Raw genomic sequence first — 26,784 nt, 5'->3', positions numbered from 1 at the left:
GGATTCTGAAATTTTAGACACCTTTTGTTGCATTGCCCTATGTTATGCATAGTTGGAATACCACAGGCACTGTCGCTTATATATTTCTTGGCATCACCAGCATCCTGTCTACTCATTAGTAGGGCCAGGGCTCCTTTATACTGTGCAGATCTATGACAAACTCTAGAATAGCAAAATACTCCTGAGTGTAATTCTCACTAACTCATGTGTAAATCCAGAACTGGTGAGTGACTGGTGTGAGTTCAATATCCCCCCAAAACCTATATATGATGTGATAATGGCCTTACACACAGGAGAGCTGGTAATCCTTTCTTCTCAAACGTATGAAATGTCTATTTGTAGCTCTCATGAGAGGAAAATAGCAGACCTTAAAGTATATAATTTTTTCCAGAAATATATGCCATTTTCAATTTAAGCAGTTTTTTCCATATAGGATCTATACAGTGAATGTTACAACTAAGTTATCCTGCTCTTTCAACAGGAATAGAGAGGTGAAAATCTTTTTAAGCTAACCATAATTTCTTCCCCAGCTCTGCAAAAATCTGATTTGGATGTGTGAAATTATAATGATGCAGAATAAAAACTTTGTTACTTAATCTCACAAAAATGTTTCTAGAATTCTTTTGTTCTCTCTAAATAATATAAAATGCAAATAAGTTATTTGTAAGCTTTTTTTTCAGTGTAAGTAATGCTTTTTCTGTTGCATTTGGTGCTTTATTCATAGACAGCTTTATTACATTTGGCTGCAAATAAATGTGGCAGGGATAGTTGTGACTGTATGAGAGCACTGACTGACCTACATTAGTGGAAGACATATGTACTAGGTTCTGATGCTTCTCTTCTACATACATATCAGCCCCTCATGAATTTGCAGGCAGTGAAACTTTAGGTATAACATAGACTGTGATGTTTCTCTGTGTGAGTTTTTATCACTTGAATTTCATTTAAATTAGAAGTCTGTGAAAGTGCTTTACTGAAGAATAGGCCTGGTAGAACCTGCACATTTTTCTTCTACTGAAATAGTTTTCATGCTTTCATAAATAAAACATGTTAATAAATCATCTTTGGCTTTATTTGCCTAATAATAACGTTGTAGGAATTTCAGCTTAAAGATAAAAGCAAACCAGTCTTTATGTGATATAGTACGTATTTTTCAGAACATGTAGTGCAGCTGGAGAAGAGGAGGTAGTAACAGAGATTTTGGGGCCCATAATGCCTTTCATTTAATGTTAGTGGAAACTGTTTACCACATCAGAGGATAATAATAGACAAAAATGCCTAATTTGTATAACACAATGTATGTGCCTGAATATCTTGCCAACTATGCTTTCTTTTCACACTTAATTTCAATTCAGTTTCAGTTCATTAAAAGCATTCTGTAAAAATCAAGATTTATTTTTTTACTTTTATATTATTATGACAAAAGTAAAAATAAAAACCAGAATTTCTCTGAAAGTAGGAAACAATTTGCATTCATATAATAAACAATTTGCATTTATCGTGTAAATTTGTGTAACAAATTAGGATTACTATTTTCTGTTTTATAACCCATAGGAATTTAATAAAAGGTGCAGAATGGAGACAGTTGTGCACATACGTACTGCTGCTTGATAAACACTAAATACAATAGAACTTCAAGTTAGTATTAAAATGTTATAGTACGACTCTGTATCACCCACAAGTTCGTGTTGTAGAGTAAGATACTTGTCAGAATGTGAGATGTATGTCTCATTATGTGAGAAGTCAGAATAAAAGCACAATTTTGATAATTGTTGTGCTGCAACTGCTTAATGTAATTCAAAGTACAATGAAAACTTTGATCTACTGTATTGTTGGTTAAGTAACACCAGTGCTCTGTGGAAGGTGATGTTGAAAGCCAGAACTTAAATTCATCAAAAGATCTGCGTTTTTCCATCTGGTTAAGTCTCCAACTCCTGGGCCACCTTTCCTATAGATGGAGGATCAGATTCAGTACTGGCTTTCAAAAAGCCTTATCTGTGTAAAGTAGTTGAAGGCTGCAAGTGGAGGCTCAAAATTAGAGCTCGATCTTTTAAGACAGTGAGCATCTCTAGGTGCTTTGCAGTTCCTTCTGTGACTGCTGTTCTTCAGCTTTCTATGCAGAAAAAAAAAAAGGAAAATTCAAAGAGCTGGAAAGAGAAGCAGTTAGCCTTTCAGAGACTGTGCTTGTGGTTCAGTTTAATTATATTAAATAGCAGCGTTATCTGTTACCCATGCAGATGTTTAGATGCTTTGTGGCCATAGAGATGCTTAGTTTTTGGAAAGCTTGTTATTCAGCCATCCTCTACTGTTCAGACACCCGTCCATGACATCCCCTGAACTCTGTTCATGAGTCTTCTTCCTTGGAGTTAGATGTTACAACTTGATTACTAAAAGCTTAGAAAGGTATTTTAAAATCAAGATGAGCTACTTAGCTTATGACTCTATCTCCTTTGAAAGCCATTATTTGAAAAAGAATATATTAGGAAAGAAAATGCTAAAATTAAACAACATACAGGGATTGTAAATCCTATAATGTCCTAAGTTAGGATGTGGGCTACATGGTGTACATTGTTTTATAAAAAGACATACTTTTTGGTGACTAGAAAACAGCAAGTAGTATTTGTTGGCCAAAATACAAATGTACGTGCTGGCATGGTAAAGGGTGATTGAAAATGCACCAGTGCCTTCTGATAGGAGATAGCCATTGATTTTTTTTCAGGTATCCAGTTATGCAGCAGTAGTGGAAGCTGTTTGGTTGTAGTTGGAGTATTATCCTTCCCAGATAGTACCATGAACAGCAAGAGTGAGGGCCAGGCTAAAGTAACTGTGAAAGTTTTGCAGGGACTTAGCTGGCCAAGTGTTCTTTACAAGTGAGGCTCATGTGTGAGGCTGGCTGCACTAACAAGGACCCTCCCACTGTTCACTTCAGTTAATACAGAATGTGAAGGCTGAATTTTGAAACACATATCAGAATTTTTGTTTTGTGTTAGAATATAGAGTGAGAGGTAAGAATGCTGGGTGTGAGTAGTCATCAGTTTGTGATCGAATGTAGTATCAGGCAAGAGTGAGAGAAGTCTGTAGTAAGCAGGATGCTGGAGGCTTACAAAGAAAATCATATGCCAGCTGTGTTTTGCACAAGATAGTGTGAACTGATGGTAATATGCTTCTAAATTAAAACCACATGATGAAAAAATATCTATGGGAGATGCAGAAAATCTGTGAGCCTCACATCGATATTGCCTAAAATTAATATCTTATTTGAGAATTATTGTTAGTGCTTGTAAGGACATTGTCTTCCTGAGGAGGTCAGTTTTTAATTCTAATTTATCATTTGTTTGTTTTACTCAAGGAATCAGCTGGAGGGGATATTCAGTCTCCTTTAACACCAGAAAGTATCAATGGGACAGATGACGAGAGAGCGACGCCGGAGGTGACACAGAATTCAGAACCAAGGGCTGAACCAACCCAGAACGCATTGCCATTTACCCATAGGTACAGATTCCATTCCCACATCCTAATCAAGTGATACCTGTCTCCTTCCTCGTTAAAGGGACCTTCTCCCATGTCATGGCTTCTACCTGGCACACTTAAGAATTAAGTTACCTGATTTTTTATAAAATATAAAATACAGGACTGGCTTTCAGATTTGCAATATAATCCTTGTTTTCACAAACCAAAACCATGTATGAGGAAATATCTTGAAATGAGATTGGGGAGGCATTATTTTATAATTTTATCAGCTGAGTGCAATCACTTGAACACTCATTAGTGCAGGTGTCCCTTTAACAGGAAGCATTATTTCAATGTCTGAGATCTTAGTAAAGTTAACCACTTTGTAGAATATTCCAATTAAATTTATTTTTTTCTGCACATTTTCTTTAAATGACTGATAGTATTGGATCAGCCTTTCAGTGACAAGTTGTTGGAAGAAAAGGGGCTCTTACAATGCTTCTGGATTATACAATTTAAAGCAATCTTTAATTGAACAGTTCTGACAGTTGAAAACATTTTTCAACTTTTTTTAAGAACATAGGAGATGTGTAGTCCTGCTCCAGACTGAATTATAATTCATTGCACTAGGAAGCAACCTGCTCTAGTGAGAGGTGTCCCTGCCCATGGCAGGGGGTTGGAACTGGGTGATCTTTAAGTCCCCTCCAACCCAAACCATTCTGTGATTCTATGAATGCTGTACTTCATTGTTCTTTAAAAAAGAAGGACTTTTTATTTAAACAATGAGTTAAGATGGATGTATCTTGCTCGTTAAAAGTTATCATTAAGTGGGATACATTTAATAAAACACATTATGGACTGAGACCATGTAGAGTACTATAAATATTTGATGAAGAGCAAAACTAAGTATTCTACATTTATTTGTTTTTAAATAACATGGTCTTATTGCAGCTTAAGTAGAGTGTAAGATCAATGTCTGGGGAACACTAGCACCTCAGATGTATCATGCAAATAATTTGAAATGAGCAAAGATGGAATTGTTGAAGACTTCTCATTTTATGTAAGAGAATAATACTACTAAAGTTATCTGGAAAAAATAATCTACATTTTCAAATGAGGAAAAAAGGATACTTTTGCACTAATTTTTTAGCAGAATGATTCTGTTTATTTTTATACTTCAGCTGTTACCAGTGCATCTATCATATATTTTAGAAGAAATGCTGCTTTGTAAGAGTACTATGTGCATGTTGAAAGAGTATTACAAATGTTGCACATCTGTCAGTGTTCTGTAAAGAGTTCATTTAAACTTGTTACTTCTGCGTTGGAGTTCTCAATATTTTTGTGAAAAGTAGTTGTGTTAAAGTCCACACACTAGAAATGTTTTTATGTTGTTGTTGTAGCTGCAAGATCTTCCCTCTCTTTTTGTACACACAGATGTGTTTTCTGGTATGCTAATGTAGTGACTACTTTGCTCTGCATTGAGCGTGACTGAAGATATTGTTGAAACTTTCCAGTTGTAAGATGGGGTAGAATAGAGGTTACAAAACTTACATTCTGTGCATTTTTCTTTCATGTATGCAGTGTGAGTGCCTTTTTTTAGTTTGTCTTGTCATATACCACTAGCTAGAATAATTTTTATAAATAAAAATTTGTGTAGGCCACTGAAAAGCCCAACTGAGGCTTTTTATATACTGCTACTTAACTCAAAAGAAAATGCTTTTAAGTGCTTTCTCACAATTGTTTTCACATAGAAAGCAAAGAAGCCTTTTGTGTGTGTGTGTGAGTGTCAAGGAACACCGTCTCAACCAGAGGGAAGCTACCATTTAAAATCCTATATGTTTCAGAAGTTGCCAGGTACTTCCCAGGCACCATAATATTTTACAAGTTGATGTCTGAACTTTGGGAATGAGCTGCCTCAATTGGATTTAATTGTTAGCTTTAATGAAGGCTCTCTAAAATGGCACTATATAATACATGCATGAAAGAGATGGAAGGTGGGGCCTCCAGGATTGTGTTAGTTGTGTCTAAGCGGGCATATTTTTGAGAAGATGTGATAATATTAAGTGGGCAACTAAGCAGAGATACCTAGTTACGTGTGTTGGCTGGAAGAGTGCTCTCTGCAGGCAGTCTGCCTGTCCCCAGTTTAAAAAGAAAAAAAAAAGGTAAACTACACTCTGATCATTTGCAACTCCCTGGGCTTTCCATGTGTCAGTGGTATGGAAAAGGATTGTAGTCCTCCTGGTTTCCTGTCCTTTTGCTGAAGCTGTGCATTGGTGCCACTCCACGTTTGACGGAGAAGGGCTGCCACGCTGAACCCTTTCCCTCTGCGCCTTGTTGACTTCTGCTGATCACTGAGCCTCCCGCACCCCGCGTTTCAGCAAAAGGAAAGTTTAGGTAGTGCTTCTGGGTGAGGAGGATAGCACTGGAAGGCGTGTGTCTAGTCATGTGTGCAGCAATGCTTTGTACATATTTACCTTTATTTCAGGAACTGATCAGATGCTAGCTGCTACTCAGAAGAAAAGGTTATGCAGTATTCCCTCCAATGAGTTCAGCTGTAGGGGATGTGTGAATTACTGATGCTGGCCGTGCTTCATTTCTCCCGTGAATAGGAAAGCTATATTCTGCTATGGCATGACAGTACCTGCTCATCCAGTGAAGGTCCTCAGCATAGGCTGGAGCATAGGGAAGGCACACGTGGAGCCACTTGGCAGGAGCCTGGGCAGCCACGGGGCAAAAGTTGGAGGTCTGTGGGCAGGACAAGGTGCCATGGCACCACGCGGTTGAGGTGGGAACCACGTTGCTGCTGAGAGGGTCAGTGAGCACAGCTGAGTGTGGGTGTCTTGGCGGTAGAGGATGGAAGTAAAAGGTTGACGGGGGTTGTTTATCAAAACAATGGTCTGGGGAAGGAGTTTCTGTGTTTTTGTGTGAACTGGAAGGGCCTGATAGGAGCTGACAAGGTCAGAAATCAGAAGTGTGGAGTTCATGCTTTAGTCTACATCTTGTCACTTTTAATCTGCATACTTGAAAAATGTTCAATTTCATTTTGTTATAACACATCCTCTCTGGACAGATACGGCATCTTCTGCAAGCATTCTTCTCTGCACTTCATATGTTTTGGTGTAGGTAGTTGAGCTTGTGTTGTTTCTGCAGCATAAATGTAGACTACTTTGGTATTTATAGTTACTTTTTGACCATTTATACCCAAAAGCTGAATAAAAGCATTACTTAAGTCACCAGAGTTTTGTTATTAGAACTTCAGTTTCCAGTTATTTCAGTAAATAATTGCTAGTATTGAAATGAACTTTGACTAGTATATGTCCATAATTCCATTCATATCCCATGAGCATAACAGAGCAAAAATCAGTCTAGTTGCTTCAATTTATCTGTAACTGGAAAGTCCTAAAGCTGTTCACAAGCAGTGTGTTTCTAGTCAGATGCTCGAGAGAAAAGGATATTAAACAGTCATCAGCCTTGCACAGAAAGATAAACTCTTGCAATTAAACCTCTTTTAAACCTTTTTTTTTTTTTTTAAACTAAATATGGTTAACGTTGAATTATGAACTAATATCACTTGGGAACTTCTACTTCTTTTAATGTATAGCCTGAGCACTGCTGTCATTACTAAATGTTGCCAGAATAAATGAAAATAAAAAGTAGCATAAACCTGGCATTAGAATTTTAATAATCTTGACTGAGACACTGATCAGTCCTTTTCTGAACTATGGTTAGTCCAGGAATGCTTTTTTTGTAACAAATGCTTGTTAATCAAATCTAATATTTAAAATATGACTGGAAAAGGTATAGATTTTCTTTCTTAACTAAATTGTGGTCTGCTTAGACATTGTTCTTTTTTATTTATTCCTTTTTTCCCCCCAATATTTTGTGTATTCTTTAGTGATTTTTTTAAACTGAAAAATAGGTTGGTCATGAAATGGAGTTTGGAGAGAAAAAAGATGCTAAAAAATTTGTAACCGCTTATGATGTGCGTGCACCTGGCTTTTATTTAAAAGTTTTAATCATGCTGGTGCATAGTATAGAATGCCTAGTCGTCTGAATGAGCCCAAAGGAATACTATTCTAAGCTTATTCAGCCTTAGAATATAATTCAAATACAAAAACTGAATAGTATGTAAATCTCCAACTGCTGCTTGGAATGTTTTGGTACCTGCTTGGTGAAACCTGCTTGGTGAAGTTGCTTTTTCTCCCCCTTTGAAAAGAATACATTTGTTTGTAACAAGTTTTATTCCATTCTTGGCACTTTAGAAAGCTGTGGGATAAAACATGCTTTCAGAAAAAGACTTACTATAAGAGGATTCTTCTGGGATGAATATTGAACGTCTTCAATTTTCTGTCAAGCATGACTTGAACCTGTTACGTCATTTTTTCATGTAATAAGTAAAGATGTTCCATCTAAACTTAATGAAACTTGGATTTTCTATAACATAATGTTTTGATTACACAATATACGTGTGTTTGTTGCTTGTTCGTTAAAATTCCTATTTTTGTATTCAAACAAGTTTTTAATATAAAATTTTGACTCATTGCCTTAGTGAAAATGGACTTATTTCAAATGATGTTTAATCTTAGATATGTTATTGTCTAGATAGCTTACTATTTAATAATGCTGCATGTAAATCCAATGCTGTAACAACAACAAGAAAAAAGATAAGATCCTCCTAAGATCTTGCTGCTAGCTCATGTTCGTTAACTGAGTTTTCATTAAAAGTTGTATGCAGAAATCTCTTCAGTAGACTTTTCACTTTGTGTATCATAACCATGCACTTTTATAAGCTTAAAATATTTTAGTTACATTACAGTAAAAGTATTTTGTGGATCATGTTGAATTAAGTTGGCTTTGAAGACAAGTTTTGAGTTAATAAGTTTTTGTGCTGTTTTTTTTTGTTTCAATTTATAGTCAAATCCTAATGCTTGGATATTCCTTATAGCGTTATATGTAGATTTTTTACCAAATAGGGGTGGGAGCATGCATAACTTTTTTAACTCTTGATTTTCAATGCTGTCTAAACTGATCATAGCATTAATTTCTGTTGTGAGGAACATCAGGAGGTGTTTAATGCAAGCTCCTGCTCAATGTAGGTCAGCCATGAGATCAGATCAAGCTGCTCTAGGCCTTACCTAGTTGGTTTGAAAACCTCCAGGAATGGAGATGGCTAAAGCTAGACCTTTTGAAAAGGTTTCTCTATAACATAAAAGGCAATAACTGTTTTCAGACTGCACGGTGCTACAATGAACTGTGGTATCTTAGAGCACATCAGAGGAACACTGGTAAATTCAATTACTCTGTAGAGAAAAGATTATTATTTCTTCAGGCACATTTAGAGAAGAAACTCACAGGTTCCCATTGTCAGTATAAGCACTGGTTAATAGAGCAACTTAAAACTACTTCTTGACTTCACCTCAAACAACATTTTGTTTGATGTTGTGAAGGCCTTAGTTGTGGTGTTCTTCTGCCTCTTGTGCTCTACCAGCAAGACCCTGGTGGTCTCAGGAAGAAGCACATGGAGAAGGATTGTTCTTCCTTTCCTCCCTGACCCAACTCCCACTGCTTCCCTCACTCCTATGCTTATGCCTAGGTGACTGGGATTTAGCTCAAGTCAGCTGACTTTGCAATAAAAGTTCATGCTAGGAAATAATTGATTTGAAGTGAAGATCTTGTGTTTGTGTAAATTATTTTTTCTCTGACTTCCATGATTGTAACAATTACTGAAAATGCTATAGGAAATCTAGAATATGTGCTAAACCATTACATATTTTCAATTCAGTAGTGTGTCAAGCACAGTATAGTACAGGTCATACTGTAACATTTTCATAAGATGTCTCTAGGTATGGAAGGAGAGGTGGAGAGGACTTGTATACACCTACTAGAATGGCCATGGTGGATGTGTTGCTTTTGCTCTTTCAAAAAAAGCAGCTGATAATGTAGATTGTAACATTTGTGGGAATGGATGAGAGCCAAAACTAAAAATAGCCAAACACTTTAAAAAAAAAAAAAAAAAGTAATTTCACTGCCTCCCCTGAGAACCTAAGTAAGTTCTAGTTTGGAGCATGTGAATTATCCACTTCCTGTCACTTATTTAATGAGTGCTCCAAGGGGTGATTCAGAAGATGAGAGCTGGGTGTTTGAAAAACAATGATGTAAATACCACCCTCAGGGACCAGTGAGCACTCTTCTAACTTATCTGTCAAGTACATTCTTAGAAGAGGAATACAATCCTTATGTAATTTAAATTAAAAAAAAAAAAAGGCATACAATTTGGAATATGTAATTTTTTCCCCTTTCAATCATATGCATAAGAATTAAAAAAAAAAAATCCTGGTAAAAATGAAAGAGCTAAATTGCTTAAGGAATAAACTTTCATTTTTTAAAAGAATATAGCCTTTCTGTTTTACCAATCCAAAATATGGATGATATTTCACCAACTGTAATCTTTTAATATTAACAGGTAAACATTGCTGTTATGATTATCACATACAGCACCAAATCAGTGTCCTTTAACACACTATCATGAACTTTGTTAGGTATTTTCAAGAATACATTTCAAGAATACATACTCCCTCTAGGACTCTACTGTTGATACATAGTGGCTTTTTTGCTAGTTAGGCACTGATGGTGGAGCTATTCTCTTTATTCTATGTGTTCCTAGTAATTTAGTGGCACAATGAACTTTTTCTGTTGTATGTTCTGGTACTGGGTGTGTATTCTTGTTTAAACTTGTAAGCAAGTGTCTGTGAGGTTTATTTTATGGGATTATTTGTACATATAGTATTTAGAATATCTGCGGTTTTCTGAGTTTTAAGCTCAAACATGTAGTCATCTTTTCAAGAAGAATTCCAACTGTAGTCATAGGTGATCTTATGTAGACAGTTCGTACCTCATATTTTCTTCACTCATACTTCCATTATTCAGTGTCTTTTGACATTGCTGAGAGTCCTCATAGGAAACCATTCTACCAATAACTAGGGATAAACTCCAAACTGAACTTTCCCAGGACATCATGAATAAGTCTGAGAGGTTGTCTTTAATACACCAGAGATGTCTGGATAATTTTCATTGAAGTTAGGTCAGCACTTCTAACTATAGCAAATACTTCTTCTACCAGTGTCTTTTGAAACTGTTTTCAACATTTTAGCATTAAAGAGCAGACACCAAAAAATGCTCTTCTCCAGAGGGGAGAAAAAAAAAGTGAAAAATGTTGAAAGGAAATGGCCACTTTGAGGAATTTACATTTTTTATAAATCATGTGTGGAAAGACTTAATACTTTGAATGTACAAATGGCATGCCTTGTTTGGGTTGGAAACCTCAGTATATATTTACAGATATTTTTCAGACACCCATTTAAAAAATGTGTTCTACATGAACAGAAAGACATTAACACCTGAAGTTACCAGGAAAAAAAGAAACACATTTCTATCAATCCCTGAGGTCTCAAGTGCATTTTCTAACAGTCATGACCCTTGAAAAGAGAAACCTTTTATGAAAAGCAAAAGGCAGAGGGGATGTTTTGCAGGGCAAATATGAATATACTTTTAACAGTGTCTGATTACTCAGACTTCGCTGTCTCATCCTGATTGGTGAGGAAAGTTGATGTGTAGAAGTATACCTTCATTTTAGGATCAATTCTTGATGAGGAAGTTGGGGGCTTTCTTTAGAGTTTGGAATTTGACTATTTGTAAACAAGACTTTCCTATGGCAATCTGTTTGGCAGGTAAGAGTATCACCCACTTTGCACTCATCAGTACATACAGGTGCTTTGCATCCCCAAAAGTGGACCTCTTCAAATAATGGCCCAACGGACTGTAAAAAGTATGTTAGAAGAGTAAAAGTTCATAGTAGCTGATATATAGCTGCTTCATTTCAGGTGCAAGACTTAGGCCACCTATCTTTGCCCGCACAAAAACGTAACAGTTATGCAACCATCTGTTTCAGTAAACAAGCACTAAAGAAACTTTTCCAGATTTGTTCATTTGCTGTTTTCTATCTCTAGAATGGACTCTGGAGTCATAATCTCATTCTGTGAAACTGGAGAATAGTCTAAATCTGGGTTTCAGGTTATGTATTCCCATCCACATAGAAAACATTGAAATGGCTACACAGTTTCAGAGAAAGGAAGATGTAAAGAAGAATGTAAAATCATTATACAGAACATTGATGAACTTGTTTAATTTATAGCAGTGCTATATTCATGGTAAAATGCCCCTGTCATATTCCTGAGATGTACAGGAATATGAAGCACCCCTGAACAATTTTGAGCTCAAAGTCCACAAGCTAAAAAATATATTTAAACAAAAATGCAGAAAACAAGAGACAACTTTGTTTTTCATAGCTCAGAAGGCCAACATTGTCAGTCTGGTATGTTAAAATCTGTTACAAGTCATTCCAATTATAGACTTTAAAATTATAGCTTTATTTTTTTCAAGCCCTTGTAAACCTGTATCCCAAAACCATTCTTTCTTGAATATTTCTGTATTGTGTATTCTTACTGAAGAAACTTCTCCACTTGTAACTCTGTAAGTTCACCCGTATTCCAAAAATTAGTTTCCCAGTTTACTGAAAAGATGGGATCTAAAATTAAATCATATGAACAAAAGAAGCTGTAAAAAAGCTCCAACAAAAAATAAGCCCAAACCTTTCAGTTATTAGGTCTTTACAAATGCAGGCTCTTTGGGTTTCCAAGTTGCTGAATAAATCTAATACCAATTTAGTCCTTCTCTTGCTGATAACAACATTGTTCTTTGTCTTCTATGTTTTCTGAGGTGTAGTTGTGGGTCATGAGACATATAGTTCTCATATGAGAAGTTGAACATATACATGTAGATAGATACCCAGTTCTGATTTTTTTTGTGTGCTGCGTGGTTACAGTTTCACTGTCATCTGGAATACCGGTTGATAACATACAAGTATGATGACAACACAAATGACTCAGTTACTGTTCTTGAAACACCACAGAACTAATTTTTTTCTCAAACTTCCAAGCAGAATATAAACAAATACACCTTTTAAAAAAACACAGCTTTAGCAGCTCACACTGAAGATGAAATGATCAATTTACTTTATGGATTTTATATTCCTTCTAGTCTTTTCTGTATTAGTCCCTTCTTAACTGTCCCGTGTCCTTGGAGAAGAGGGAACACTGGAAGCAGAAATCAATCTACCCAGCACCATCCTCTGCAGTGATTTAAGCTTAAGAGCCTGTAATTTAATTTATCCTTGTAGGATAAGGATATAAAGATATGGGGCAGGGGAATTTACATTACATCTGACCTGAGTTATAAGGTGCCTATCATCTTAAGTCATATAGTGTTTCTGCTTTCAGTCATGGTGAATTATTTATTAATTGTGGACTAAAGGTACTACATAGATTCAGAAACGAGTGTTTTGCCATTTGCAAAGCACTCAGGTTGAGTTAATGAAGTCCATATGGACTTATAAATTAATTAATTTTTAATTTATTAGATAACTTTCTCCTGGGGGATTGTCCATAGAAGTCAGAGCCACTGATAGCTGACAACAAATATTTTATTTAAGTTATGGATTCTTTTCCTGTTGAAGTTATGAAATCAATAGCCTGCTCTGACAAATTCTGCTTGGGTTTATACGAAGCAGAGAAGGTGCGTGAGTTTTGGAAGTGGTTGCACCTCCTGTTCTTTTGCCATAGTTCATGCTAACTAATAACTAGAGCAGCTGGTACGGACTCCTCCAGAGGTCACAGAGCAAACAGGCTTGAATAGAGCTGAGTGAACACTTCTTTCGCCTAGAATATTTTTTACTTCCAGGCACATGTGGAGCCCAGCTTAGGCAGTGACTGTGCTGTGCCTGTTGAATTCTTCAGTTCAGAGCCAACACAGGGTAGTCTGTGTGGTGCAGAGAAATCGTGGTGAACTTGATAAAGCCATTTGATGGTCTTTTTATGTTTACTGATAGGATCCTGCCAAACGGGTTACCTCTGCCCGCTTCTTGAAAGAACTCGTATTTAAAAACTAAAGTTTGACAAAGCAGAGAAAAGCAGTTTAGAGGACTTTCTATATTAAAAATATATAGCATGACTATTTAGTGTATTTTTAAAATAATTGTTTCATATTCAAATAAAACTCTTAAGCAAAAAATAGCTTTCATCAAAGTAATTTTTGTACAGAACTTCTGTGCAGTAGAGCTGACTGACTTTCATAAGCTGTGTGTGCTTTGAGGGGTCACTGCATCCCTGCAAGAGATATAGGACCAGCGGCCAGAATTTTCACATAAAGTAAAAAGCTTGTTTTTGAGTCTAAATCCTGAAGATCCACACTGACCTATCAGTATCATACTCTTTGGAGCATAACATTTTTGTTAGATGAATTAGGACTGCAGAAGATTTTTCCGTTACTTATAGGTAGGCTTTACAAGTAAACCTAGTTAAGGTAGTAATTCTTCTGGAACATTCTGTGGCCTGTGTTCACTGGGGTAAATCAGCAAAAATCTGTCTCATTTGTGTGACACTGAGGCCTGTAAATTATGCCTTCTATAGTGCCTGACGCGTTTCACCCTAGATAGTCACCTTAGATTGGTCTGATGAATTGCCATCTGAGGATACTTGTCTTAGCTTTCAAACATCTAAACCCGGAGAAGATGGATTTCATCCACTAAGCTCTGTTTACTGGGTCCAGCGTAAGGTTGTACCTCCTGCCAACATTACAATTCAGAGTTGTGTGTCATGTTTTCTATGGAGGTAAAACATTACCCTGCTCCTTGGCATTGCTGTCATCCTGCCATGGCTCCTTGGTAGGCTATTATTTAATTCACTTGACTCCCCCCTCTTGGTGACGGTTCCTATCAAGATAGCTCAAGCCCCTGAAAGACTAAAGTAAAAGCTCATTGATAAAGTAAGAGTCCAAAGCTGTAAGCTGTTTCAAAATGCATTGGAATGTACATAAGCGTTGTTGATGCTCCACACGCATCAGTTGTGTTATTGAAAATAGTTGTATCGGGATGGCTGTCACATTGATTATTTTCTGTTGTGTTTTGTTAGGCAGACCCTTTGCAGAAGTTCCATGGCATCAACCTTCTTCCTGAAGATGTGGGTAGAGGTTAGGGGTAGGCACACATAAAAATGGAAGTGGAATATTTTATATGTCAAAAATATGAAGTACTTGATATAATCTCTTCTTGAGCTTGAAGAATAGAATGGGGAATACAGTTAAATGGAGATCAACATCACCTCTAATTTTTCATCAGTTTTATGCTTTAGGAAAGCATAAAAGAGACATTTTTTTGTTTGTCAGAGTTTTGTCAGTAATGAATTGGGTGGACACAAATCAGCAATTGTGTAGAATATGGGGGTTTCTCTTTATTGGCTTTTAAGCCACATGGCAAATGAAGGAAGCTGGAGCTGGGTGAAAGTGATGAAATAAAATGCCTCAGATGTCTAGGACTCTGTTTTCTCAAGTATACAATAATAAAACATTGTTAGTGGTCCATCCATTGTGATGATTTTAGGGTTGTCACCTTTACGATTTTTATTTTGTGGCACTTCAGTGTAATGACATTCTGTCTTCTCATGAAATGCAAAGGGTTTAGCTTCAAAATTCAGCTTAGAACTTTGGAAACCATTCTTCTGGGAGGCTGCAACCACATAGGAAATTACAAAGTCATTTTATTTAAACAGCAAGGCCCATACAAAGCAAAACAAAACATACACACATACACCAACTGAACTGTGCTTCATGCTAGTAGTAAGTTATCCAACTCTTTCATTTGCTGGGAAAAAAAAAAATCCTCTCTTTAGCAAGAATAAACATAGAAATGAAATACGGGTTTGTTGTCTCAAACCAAATACTTTTTCATGTAGGCTATACATTCCTATTAAGTTGGCCTGAATTTTAAGAGGATCACTAAAATAGCTTGCTATGTCCTCAAATTGTGATCCAGTCACCGCGTGTGACTGCAACTTATACATTCACCTCGTTTCATCTGTGCTGGGCTAACATTCATTCAGAGCAGTGGGAGGCTCGGGAAAGCCTCCCAGTAGTTTAAACATCTTGCTTGCTTTTAAACATCTTCACATCCTGTGGCTTGCCCTACCCTATTCCTATTCCAGATGCCTTATCAATGAAGGTGAAATAGAGCTCACAATGTTAGAAAATAAATGTGCTCCAACACTGTTGTGACATGTAGGCATAGCCTTGTGAAATTTTGCTGTCTGTGAAATCACAACTAGCAGAAGTCACATGCTGCTTCTTACTCTTTGCATCCCTCTTGGGTTTGTGATGAGTTGTGTAAATTGAGGGGGATATGAGTAGGGACAAAAACTTTATATTCTTCTTTAAAACTGGTAGTTCAGTTGAAAGAAGTGTTGAATTTGGAAGAACTGGTCTATATATTTTTTCACTTTCTAACTTTAAGCTGAGTTATGAGCCAAATCATCTGACCTGTGCATTGTTCTGAAAAGAGGCTGAAGGAAACAAAATCATTTAGATCCAGCAAGTCTAGGCTGAATGAAAAAGAATTAGCAATGACCAGTGAATTAAGGAAGATGACATTATGATTTTTTTCTTAAAGAAAAACTGTTGATATTTTACAATAGGGGAAAGACAGAAACTTATATGGGGTCTGTTTCTTCCAAGTATTCACCTGTTTGTCATACAAAGAGTGCCAGTATTAGAGACTTTCAAATCAAATTTAATCTTTTTTCATCAATTCAATCTCTCTTTAGTAAATTTGACTCTAGGACCAACCTAGTGCAAGAAATATATTCTTTTTGTGGGTTCAGAATTGGTTTAAACAAGACAACAATTTAGTACTTTGATTCTCTTTAAAAAGCTGTGATGGAAAACGACGTGAATGGTAGTATCCACAGAGAAGTGCTGCAACACACTAGCAAGTTCTTTTGTTCAAATGTGTACAGTCAATATGTGGTTTATTGTGGTCACGTAGTTCATGTGGACTTACTGCTTTTTCTTCAAAATAATTCTGACAGCTCCACAGGTTATTTAGTTTGCGCTGTGTACTTAAGCTATTGCCTCTGAGTAATTGTACGGCTATCATAGGAGATAAATGAAGCTTAATTAAATTTGCCATGCTTTCACGTAGCTTCCGTTCCCTTAATGGAATAAAATGATATTGTTGTCAGCATGTAAACTGACAGTTCATCTCCGATACCAACTGTGCGATTAATTCATGTCGTCATATTTCCCAGGATAAGCAAATTGACAATTCTAATTCAAACATGAATTGCACCAGTAGTTATTATTATTTGATATTGGCACATAACCTAATGTACTAGCTGGGCAGACACCAAGTAGTCACCATTCAGAACCTTTTTCCCACTGCCTAATTAAATACAAATATTTCTGTCATTCTATAGGATGTCTTTCTGTACCTGTAGTGGAGTTGCAAGGCCCTGCATCTGCAATAGTTGTTCTGCTAGCTTCAGTTTGTTGTGATAGTGAGAACAGGAACCAGCATTAAGGGTCTTAGAGACTGAGATATCCTGTGGTATCACTGACAGAAAGTTCCAATAACGTCTAAAATAAGTGCATGCATATCTTTCACATTATACCACTCGTAATGGCTGCTCTCATCAGCAGAGGTGCTGCTGAGGTGCACAGCACTCTAGTTTAAGCTGTGATAGTGCCCAGAAACATGGCAGAAGCTTTTGCAAAGAATTTCCGACCCTGGCGTGTCGTGTGTGCTGGATTTAGAGGACTGGGAGAGAGCCCTTTTACCACCTCGCTGCAATATGTGCTGCAGCCTGGCTGCCGTTCCTCAGCCCGCTCCGGTGTAGCTCTACCTGTCTTCACTCTGTCATTGCAAATCTGTCTATCTCTGCTGATCTCTGCAGAATCGACCTGTAGCTGCAGCAGCCTTGTATTGGCCATGTCTACAAGGCTAAATAAAACAGGCCTGGACACTGAAGGCCTGAACCACATCCATGTATTACAGCATGGGCCCACACAGTGTCTCTGCGGCCCACGGCACAGTTACTTTTGTGTAGGGTCCTTTTCCTCTTCCACGTATCTGCAAAGATTTGAGGGCTACATTGCCACCCCCGGCGTGGCTTCTCCTTGCACAACAGCAAGGACGTGCACGCGCGGCCAAAAGTGTTTCAGATGGGCAGGGGTGGGCTGCAGGTGGCGTAAAGCCTGGTAGGGTGATTTTGGAAGACTCCGTAGATGCAAGGGCACTAACCCTACCTATGTGCATGTCTTATGATCCAAACTGTGCTCAGGATTGGGCCAGCTGGTGTGGATCGGAGATGTCTGGGGAGACTGCAAATTTGTATGGCCTTCAGAAGCTCCGGGCCTTTTGGCCCTATTTTACTTACTGGTGGAGTTGTGATCACTGGGAAAAGAGCTGTTCCTTGTCCTTACTGTCACAGCATAGCCATGGTGAAAGTAGGAGAGTTTCTCAAACTCACAGAGATGTAATTGAGAGCACAGTTCAGATAAACCCTTAAAGCCAGAATAACGTTCAGTAAATGAGTAAGAGAACCGCAGGGCTGTCACATAGTCTCTTACCTTTTCTTACATTAGAGACAGAGAACAGATCATACCAATGTACACATAAATTGTTGTTATAGGTAGGATTTTTGAAAGAAACTGGCTTTTTTCTACCTAGGGGCCTCTGGAAAATTAATCTGTACTAATTCAAAGAATTAATTTACAGTTAAACTGCTTTAAATTCTTGTCCGTACAAATGAGTTCCAGAATGAAAGCGGCCATAATTCGGATAAGTTCAGAGTCAGAATTCAAATAAGTTTAGAGTCAGGGTCATCGTGTCCTGTTACCTCACTTGCTGATAACCACATCATCTAATTACTTTTTTAAACTGATTAAGTGCCATAGGAGCCCAAGTCAGTTTGACTTTCTTCACAGCCAAATACCTGGTCATTTTAGAAAATGAGACATAAGTTCCTAAATTACCTAGGTTGCTTTTGAACATTTCGTTTTGTTGGAATATTTGAAGTGTTCAACACCATAGCAACAGCATGGAATTATGCCTCATCTTCTATAGTAATTTAATATACTAAAAAAAAATGACTGGTTATTAGTTTTGAAAAATATCAGTTACATTACAAGTGTGAGAATAAAGTATCAGTTCTAGTGATACTGATAAGCAATTTCAGAAAAGGAATGAGGGCAAATCTTTTATTTTTTACTTTTTCAGAGGACGCAATGAAATTTTAGGTCTGCAAGGTCTCACAAGTATGAGAATAAAATACTCTTACTGATACTAATAAGTATTATTAATAAAAAAGCAAGGACAAATCTTTATTTTAATTTTTCAGAGTATGCTAAAATTTTAGGTCTGCAAGGATTTAATGGTTAATGCAAAAAGATAGGAATTAATTGGCTATGCTTGCTCTTGCAAAGAGCAAAAAGTTTTTAAAAAAGAATTATTGATTTTGTTTTATGCTATATGACCTTCATGAAGAGATAACCTAGTGTCCCTTTATTGTATAAAACCAAATGACTAAGACAAAAATTAGATCTCGTTAAAAGAATAAAATTAAAATAAAAGTTGAACCTCTTCAGAGGAATCAGGGATTTTCTTGGTGCTGCTGTGATAAATTAGATTAAATACAAGTCTTTTGTGTTGTGTTACAATATACAAAAGACATGCATTAAGTTGTTAATTGTGTAAGTTTAATGAGAAACAGTTTACATGTCAGCTATGTAAATAGCAGACAATACAAGAAGCTTGGAAACTTCTTTCGTTGCTTCTGTGGAGAAGGGTGACTCTTTTTTAACACTACTTTAAGCTGGGTCAGGGCTGCGATCTAAATCCCTGACTGATAAGGATCATAGCTGAAGCATTTGTTTTATGTTAATGCCCTATCTTCTGCATCCCATGGAGTGGCTTTCAAAAACTCTTCTACTACTATTGACTCTTAGTGTTCCAGTAAGCAGTGAATACCACCTTACCTGGGCATTTTAGTTTCAAGCTTTGTTACCTTTTGAAGAGTATGATACTAGGATACTGTGCAAAATACTTATATAGAATTTTCCGTCCTTAAAAAAGAATTTAATGTCGTCTATTCCTCAGGGTTAAGCTTCCATATTGAAAGGTCTGTGCTATGGTGGTTTCTGTAGGTCCTGTGATGAATTAAGATAGTATTATGAAATATAGAATGTAAATTTAGGTGGTAGAGATAAATAGGATATAGCCACTGATTTTCATTGCCTAGTCATGTGCCACATAGTGGAAGAGGTCTGTACCATTACTGAGAGGTTTCTTTGGTCAGCTTCTTTGCAGAAGGTTCCTTCTGCAAAGGTTTTGACCCTGTCCCAGTGACTGATAAAACATGACGAGATGCCTAATAACAGAACTGCCTATAACAACACTGGAAAATCAACACTTCTGTCCACAAGCTGTATGTGTGCTTTGGACAATTCAAAACCTGAGAGCACAGTCAAACTCAAAGGTTAAGTGCAAATGAAAGGTCATATTTGAAACACCTTGAAAGAAAAATCACTAATCACTCCATAAGCACCCTTCATTCCAAATTTGCAGGAAAAGCTTCTACATTTCAGTCTTCTACACTGAGATAGGAATTAGGAGTTCAAGCATATTGTAGCTCTGAGTTGAGCAAAGAGGTGTAAACAAAAAATAATAAAAAAATAGAAATAAAAAGCAACAACAGAAAATACATCCTGGAGTGGGATAAACCTTCAACCTTTGCGAAGAATGATAGACTCTAAAAAGTTATGCTCTCACCTGCTGCTTTCAGCCATTCTGTAGCCTTTCTCACTTTCAAGGAGGTGTGTTATTAATCTCCTCACTTCAAATATTATGTGCCTCATGAGCCTCCCTAATCTTTTTTGCTACTATCAAATTGTCATTTAAACTGTGCACATTATTCCAGTCTAAAGAGATGATTCACAACTATGTTTCCCTGGTTTTGTGCTGCTGTAACTCCATTGAGATCATGTCGATATTCCTTGTCCCAAAGGGAAGAACAGATCTTTCATGCTCAGTTAACATTCCTACTTCTCTCCCCAGGGTACCTATTCTCCTTTGCTAGAAATTCTTTTGAATACTCTAATTAAGAATAAGAATCTCATTGAATATTAATTAGTTTTTCACTGGCCTCACTGAAAATATTTAACTCAAAGCAATTTCCTGGTAATTATCTCTTGATTATAATTTTGAGAGGACTTACCATTTTTTAAAATAAATTCCAGTTTTTGAAATAAAACTTCCTTTTGCATGTGTCCGGTTTGTCACAACTACTGATAAAAACACAATAAGCAGTAGCCATGAAGAAGTCTTTTTGTTTTGTCTTATTTTTTGGGCTTCCTTTCTACAAAAGCTGTCATTATGTCCATAGCTTTCCTTCTTTTGCTGTTTTTCATTCTAATTACTTAACTATACAGCAGATGACTGTGTCCTTCATGCAAACAAGTTCAGAGTCTTTTCAGGGGTTGAATCGATTGGGCCTGTACAAGCAGACAGCTTTGTATTAAGGCAAAAATGGCAAAACAGCTCAAGACTTTTCTTTCTTGCCTATTCCTGGAATGGTGAGATAGGACCTGCTTGGTCCTCAGCACTTTCTTCAGCTTCCCACTCACTCTAGGACTCCTAGTTAGGTATAATTAAATACATGACAAAACCCTTTTCTGCTTCCAAATTTGCTTTGAAGATTCAAGAGAGAGGAAGAGAGACTACAGAATTTTAATTTCATGCCCTAGGACATATGGTGCTTTGGACTAGCAGCAGGACAAACTAAAACCATAATGTTTAAATCCTTTCTATCATAGAAGAAGGAAGTGGAAGTAACTTTTCACTTTTAATATATGGCCACAGCAGACGCTCTTTGAAATCTCTGAAAAGGGGTGAAATTCCCAAAATGCCAGAAGTGTGAGTTGTTTTTTTTTCTAAATCAGGATGTTAAGTAAGAAGCCTAAGACTAATTCTCAGTGAGAATGAAAGAGAAGGCTTCTTGTGAACTTTTAGGAATACTATCAGGAATGCTGCAATCATCCTGTGTGCCAGCAGTGTCATCATTGGCCTCTAACAGGGCAGTCATGTTGTTCCAATGAAAGCAATTGCAAGCATAGCCCATTGCAGAGTTCTCAGCCTTCTTGCCTGGGATCTCAGCATCATCCAGAAGCTTGTGAAGTTATCTTAAACCACACTTTAAAGCTTACCATCTTATTCTAACAGCATCACATATAGTTTCCATTATTGCAGCCAGGAGCATTAAGCGTTCTCAGGCCTCTGTAGAAGAACACTTACATGGCTTTATTTCATGTGAAGGATTGCGTAAGGACTTCAGGCAGAATTCCTTCCCAAATTCAGCTGAAAGCCTTATGTAAGTCCAAACACTTGCCTTATGCTTCCAAAGAGAAGTGATGCTGATTGAATTCACTAGAACTCTCTGACACTACTGTAGGGGAACCAAATCATTTACAAGAACCCTTTGCTTCCTTGAGCTTGAAGAGCTGCTCTGTGCAGCTCACAAGAAAGGCTGTCAGTAAGGATCAACCTTTGCTGCCAGTGCAGCTAATGTGTTGCTACCAGCTGGTTGACGTACCTCTCTCGCTGATTGGTAATGCTTACATCACCAGGCACTTGGTCTGCTTCCAGAACATGCCACTATTTATAATCTGAACAGCAGCTACAGGGACTCTGCTCCATTCATATTTGTCAAGTCTTATGGAGTTAGTTACTATACCAGATGTCAAATTGTATGGTGAAAGTACTTCAGTCTCCATTCAACCAAATTCCTCATTTCTGCCACCCCAAGACAGTACTGCTCACCATATATCTGAAGTGGAGACCAGTGACACTTGAAGAAAAGAATTTACTTGCCTTTGAGCAGATGTAGTTTGAAACCATGACTACAGTAGAGTAAGAAATCCAACTGTTAAATTAATTCATTTTTAAGCAACAGTTCCAGAATTAAAAACATAGAATATTAATAAAGCATAATTCTGCACACCCTTTATTTCTGTAAATCTAAACTAAAACTTAAACCATGTTTTATAGTGTTGATATTGCCTGCAATGCAGCAAGCAATGAATAAGCAACACTGATTCCAAAAGCAGAAAATGTCTTTTAACTTGGACTGCTTTTGTTTCTTTGTTTTGTGAAGGGATCTCTTGAAGTAACTTAATTTTGAATGCAACTCATTAATGTGGGCTCCCTGCACCTGCATTTGCAAGTCTTCTCCAACTGCCTAAACATGGGACTGGAGCTTTTAGGATTAATTTTCCTTAAGTGACCTACTTCGCAGAGAAAGATAATCATGCATTTATAGCCTCTCGCATTCTATTCAGGTCACAGATGGACAGATAGCAAAGCTATTCCTCAGTCACTTACTGGAGTTGTAGCTAATACCTAGTGAGAATGGAGATCAGGTCAATGTTAGTTGGTCAGAATGCCTAAAAGTATTGAAAATTGTAGAATCCTATTTCAGTCTCAAGGGGTGTCGCAGTTATGCCGTAGGATACCAGTCAGTGGTTTGGTCTAGGAGTGTGTTGTGGTAGTGATTAAATTATTGCGTGCTATAGAAGTTAAATATCTGACTTTGAATCCTTTGCCTTGAAGGTGGACACCATGCACCATTCTGGCAGTGAACATGTCTAACATTACCCACATACCACATACTGTGGCCAACACCAAGGATCAGAGGTTCTGGGAGGTTTTTGAGTTTTTACTTGCTAAGAAGTGCTTACAATCCCATGAACAGTCATCACTGTAGAGATAATTTTACATACAATCAGTGTGACCTAAACCTGTGTTACGGAAGAATTTTTTTGTATACCATGTTCAGTGGAGACAATAAAACTTGTATTTTGCTGTTAACCATAACAGACCTATTTTTTGCTCTTGCATTGGGCTTATCCTCCACTGCTGTAGAAACACTTGTGCAGGTATGTTTGTAAAGCAGTTTGTCATCTGTGTTCAAACATTCAGAATTTTCACAAGGAAATGACAAGGCTTCATTTTCTGTTATGATACTTTTAAAAGTTCAGTGGAGCTTTTCATGATGAGAAACAGGCAAGAACAGGTATGAAAAATGTCTCTTTTTTTGAAAAACTAACTTAAAACTTAAATTGTGCCAGGAAGCCAGTGATGTTAATTGTGACGAGTATGAAGAAATAAGTATTTAAATCGTGACGTTGTTAGTAAAAGGATGCCTGGCTTTCAGAACAAAACAAAACAACATACTTATGCAGGTTGAATTCTTAAGCTGCAAATGTGTGCATGCCTGTGTCACCGTGTTTATACATACAGCTCAGCTCTTTGCTCTGCAGTGTAACTCTGAAGGGTGTCCTGGCAGAAGTTGCATTGTAATTTGGATCACTTTCATCACTGAATAAGTGTTCCCATTTCATGTGGGCAAATAATCTTGGAACACATGAAGAATGTTTTGGTTTTGTTTCATTGTGTAATGGTTTTGTTACAACCATTAAGACACCCTGACAGAGGTGTGTTTGTATTTCCTCTGATGCAATCTAATACATTGAGGGCAAAATCAATTCCTTTTAGCAAAAAGCCTTTCAATCAGGAGTTAAACAAGAGGTTTTAGAGAGAAAGAGTATGGGTAGCCCACCTACACCTATCCTAAGTGACGTTAGTGCAGCTGTTTCATCATCAACATCCTGGCCACAGGGTCTAGCAGTTGTTGTGAGCCCTTTGGGTTTTCGAGGCGTGTGTACTTTCAGCTTCAGGACCTGAGTGTTTACCATCCCAGGTATTAGCTCCAGAATTTTCTCTCCTGAGGGAGAATTCCCTAAAGTATGTGCCTGAAGTGTGTGTTTCTCAGTGTTCACTTTGGAGCTGTTAATAAACTTGAACCCATGTAGCCCTATAGATAGGAGCGTCAATGCATATAATCTTAATCTAGTTTAAGAACAGCCTGTTGTAGGTGTGCTTTGATCTGTTTCTAAAATAATTAATTTAAATCAAGATAAGTCCAGTTTTAACCAAAATAATTCACAAACCATACATTTGTCTGTGTGCATGTGTGTGTGAAGAAGTTACTTGAAAATAACTACGTATTGCTATGATTGGTTACAGGCTATTTTAATCAGATTATGATTTTATAAAGTATGGAAATACAAAAAAAAAAAGTGTCTTTGGCCTTTGTTTCTTGGTGTGATATCCATCACATATTTGTGTCAGAGAATGTGGAGTTTTTTTTCAGAAGAAACAGGATAAGTCTAAATAGTTGAGAAGTTATAGTGTATTATCAAATACAAAACTAGACTAAATTAAGTAATATGCTTCTATTTTGTGGAGCAGTAGTACAATCCACAAAAGATATCGTAGCGATTATTTGTAGGAAAAAATGTACAGTGTATGTTATAAACAACTTCTGCATTACAATAGGCGTGTTCAAACCCACTGTATAGATTTCTTAGGGGTAAAACGTAAAGTTGAGAAATAGTACTAGTGCAGTCCTGTTGAAAGTGACTGATTTAAAATAACAAGCTCCAAAGAAACCTTCCAGCTTTTGAACCAGGGTAGCTATAGCAGTTACAGAAAATACATGATTTGTATTTACCGCTGATGTTCCAGTGTACAAGAAATAACTGAAGAACTCCTAGCTGTTTTCTTGTCAGGGTGGTAAGGGCAATGGGCAAAGGTGCAGGTGAGACATGCCAGGAATCCCACTCATGTGGTTACTCAGCATTGACTAGGACTCTGTCTTCTGGGATTTTCATTGCTTATAATTTTGCCTTTTATTATTGTAAGTATAAAAAATAATTTGAAAAAAATCCATTCACTACCCTTTTTGCATCGTCAGTTATGATATGAAGCGATCAAACAGTTCCCTTCCTGTAACCATCCCAGATAATTAGCTTGTAATCTGCTGGATTACATGAATATAGGATCTTGTGTGTATATCTCTTCCGTGAGAAAAGACAAGTAGTAAGATACATTTTGTAAACGTGAGTAAGCGTCACACACACAGTTAACTTCTAGTCCTGCTGTAGCAGGGCTACTAAATAGGACCACTCACTTGCATGAACTTGGTGTGGACATTTGTTTGCAAGATCAGAACATCTAGGAGGAAATGCGATTATGATAATGAACTAGAATTTTTCACATGATTTTTACAGAAGTTGTTGATCTGCTGTACTACTATAGATGAAAAGTAAATCTGTTCAGAGAAACAGAAGTATAGATATTGTTACATAAATTTGTTCTCATCTTCTTTAATATGTGAGTCAGTGTTCCCTAATGAAGTAGGATTATCATTATATTAGTTTAGTCACTGAAGATTTAAAATTTCCAGTGGTGAACTTCTAATTAGTAGAATAGATCATGAAATGCTAGAGCAATTTGAAAGAACCTGTATTTCTCTTCTGAAAGAGTTTGTATTCCTGTTCAAGGGAAGAAGCAGTATATCTGGAAGAAAATGCAGGAGCATGGAAGAATCAGACATCCCATTTTAGTGAAACTGTAGATGTGATCTGAGTTGATAATGAGTGGCACTTAGTGACTGGTTGACTTTGAACACCTAAGGAGTTTTTATAGGAATCATGATGTTTTTGAAATGTGCATTTGTGGAACAGGCTGTGCGTATGCAAGAAGTGAGAAAAAGAAACTTGGTGGGTGAAATGGTGGCAGAATGATTCATATGTGCAAAGTTCAAATAAGCCTATGAGCTTATATACAAAATATCAGTAAACTATAATTAAACATATGGTCCCTTCCAACCCAAGCCTTTCTGTGATTCTGTGATATTAAATTATATTAGTTATTAGAAATAGATTACAATAATTATTCATAATTCACTATAAACTTATATGCAAAGTCATTTTGGTTAGAGTTACAGATCATTAGTTGTCAGTGATGCCTTTACTAGTAAGTTAATTAGACAAAAATTAATTATTTTCTATATGTATTTTTCATGTAGGTGTGCAACTCACATGTGGTTGTCTTTATAAAAGTAAATGGTAATGACCTATTTGCATAGAAATACAATCACCTGATATATCTGAGATGTTTTTCCTTTGCATTCTAAGTATAAGGATGGGGTCTATGGATGATGGCTGACTAACTATCTTTGAAAATTAAAATCCTGTATTTGCGCAGATAGTAACTAAATTATAGGCAAGAATTGTTCCTCCATGGCTACGTCAATAAATCCCAACATCACAATCCTATTTGCAATAAAGGAATAATATCTCTATGCTTCTTGATCTTTAGGTTCTTTGCTGATATTACTGAAGAATTATTAACAGTATTATGTTGTTTAAATTCAAGATCTTTGATTTTGTAAGTCCAAATTAAGTATGGTATTTAATAATAATAATAAAAAGTATATTTCAGGCATAGAAGGCTTGCATTAGGTCAACTAATCTGTAGTTCCAAAGCACTAC

The 26,784-nt window shown here is 36.8% G+C and overlaps 1 protein-coding gene across 4 annotated transcripts in view; it reads left to right on the top strand.

The window, feature by feature from the left end:
- Positions 1–26,784, top strand: part of HOMER1 (homer scaffold protein 1) — an 88,010-nt gene that overhangs the window by 38,595 nt on the left and 22,631 nt on the right. For all 4 annotated transcript variants that reach the window (XM_083819064.1, XM_083819062.1, XM_083819061.1 and 1 more), the window contains exon 5: positions 3,350–3,492. In XM_083819064.1, the coding sequence (XP_083675190.1) occupies positions 3,350–3,492 (143 nt within the window). The remainder of the gene's footprint in view (positions 1–3,349; positions 3,493–26,784) is intronic.

The sequence above is a fragment of the Anser anser genome (genome assembly GCF_964211835.1).
Source record: "Anser anser genome assembly, chromosome: Z".
NCBI classification, from domain to species: domain Eukaryota; kingdom Metazoa; phylum Chordata; class Aves; order Anseriformes; family Anatidae; genus Anser; species Anser anser.
The sequence above is the reverse complement of the archived record's forward strand: the minus strand, read 5'-3'. Positions and strand labels throughout refer to the sequence as shown.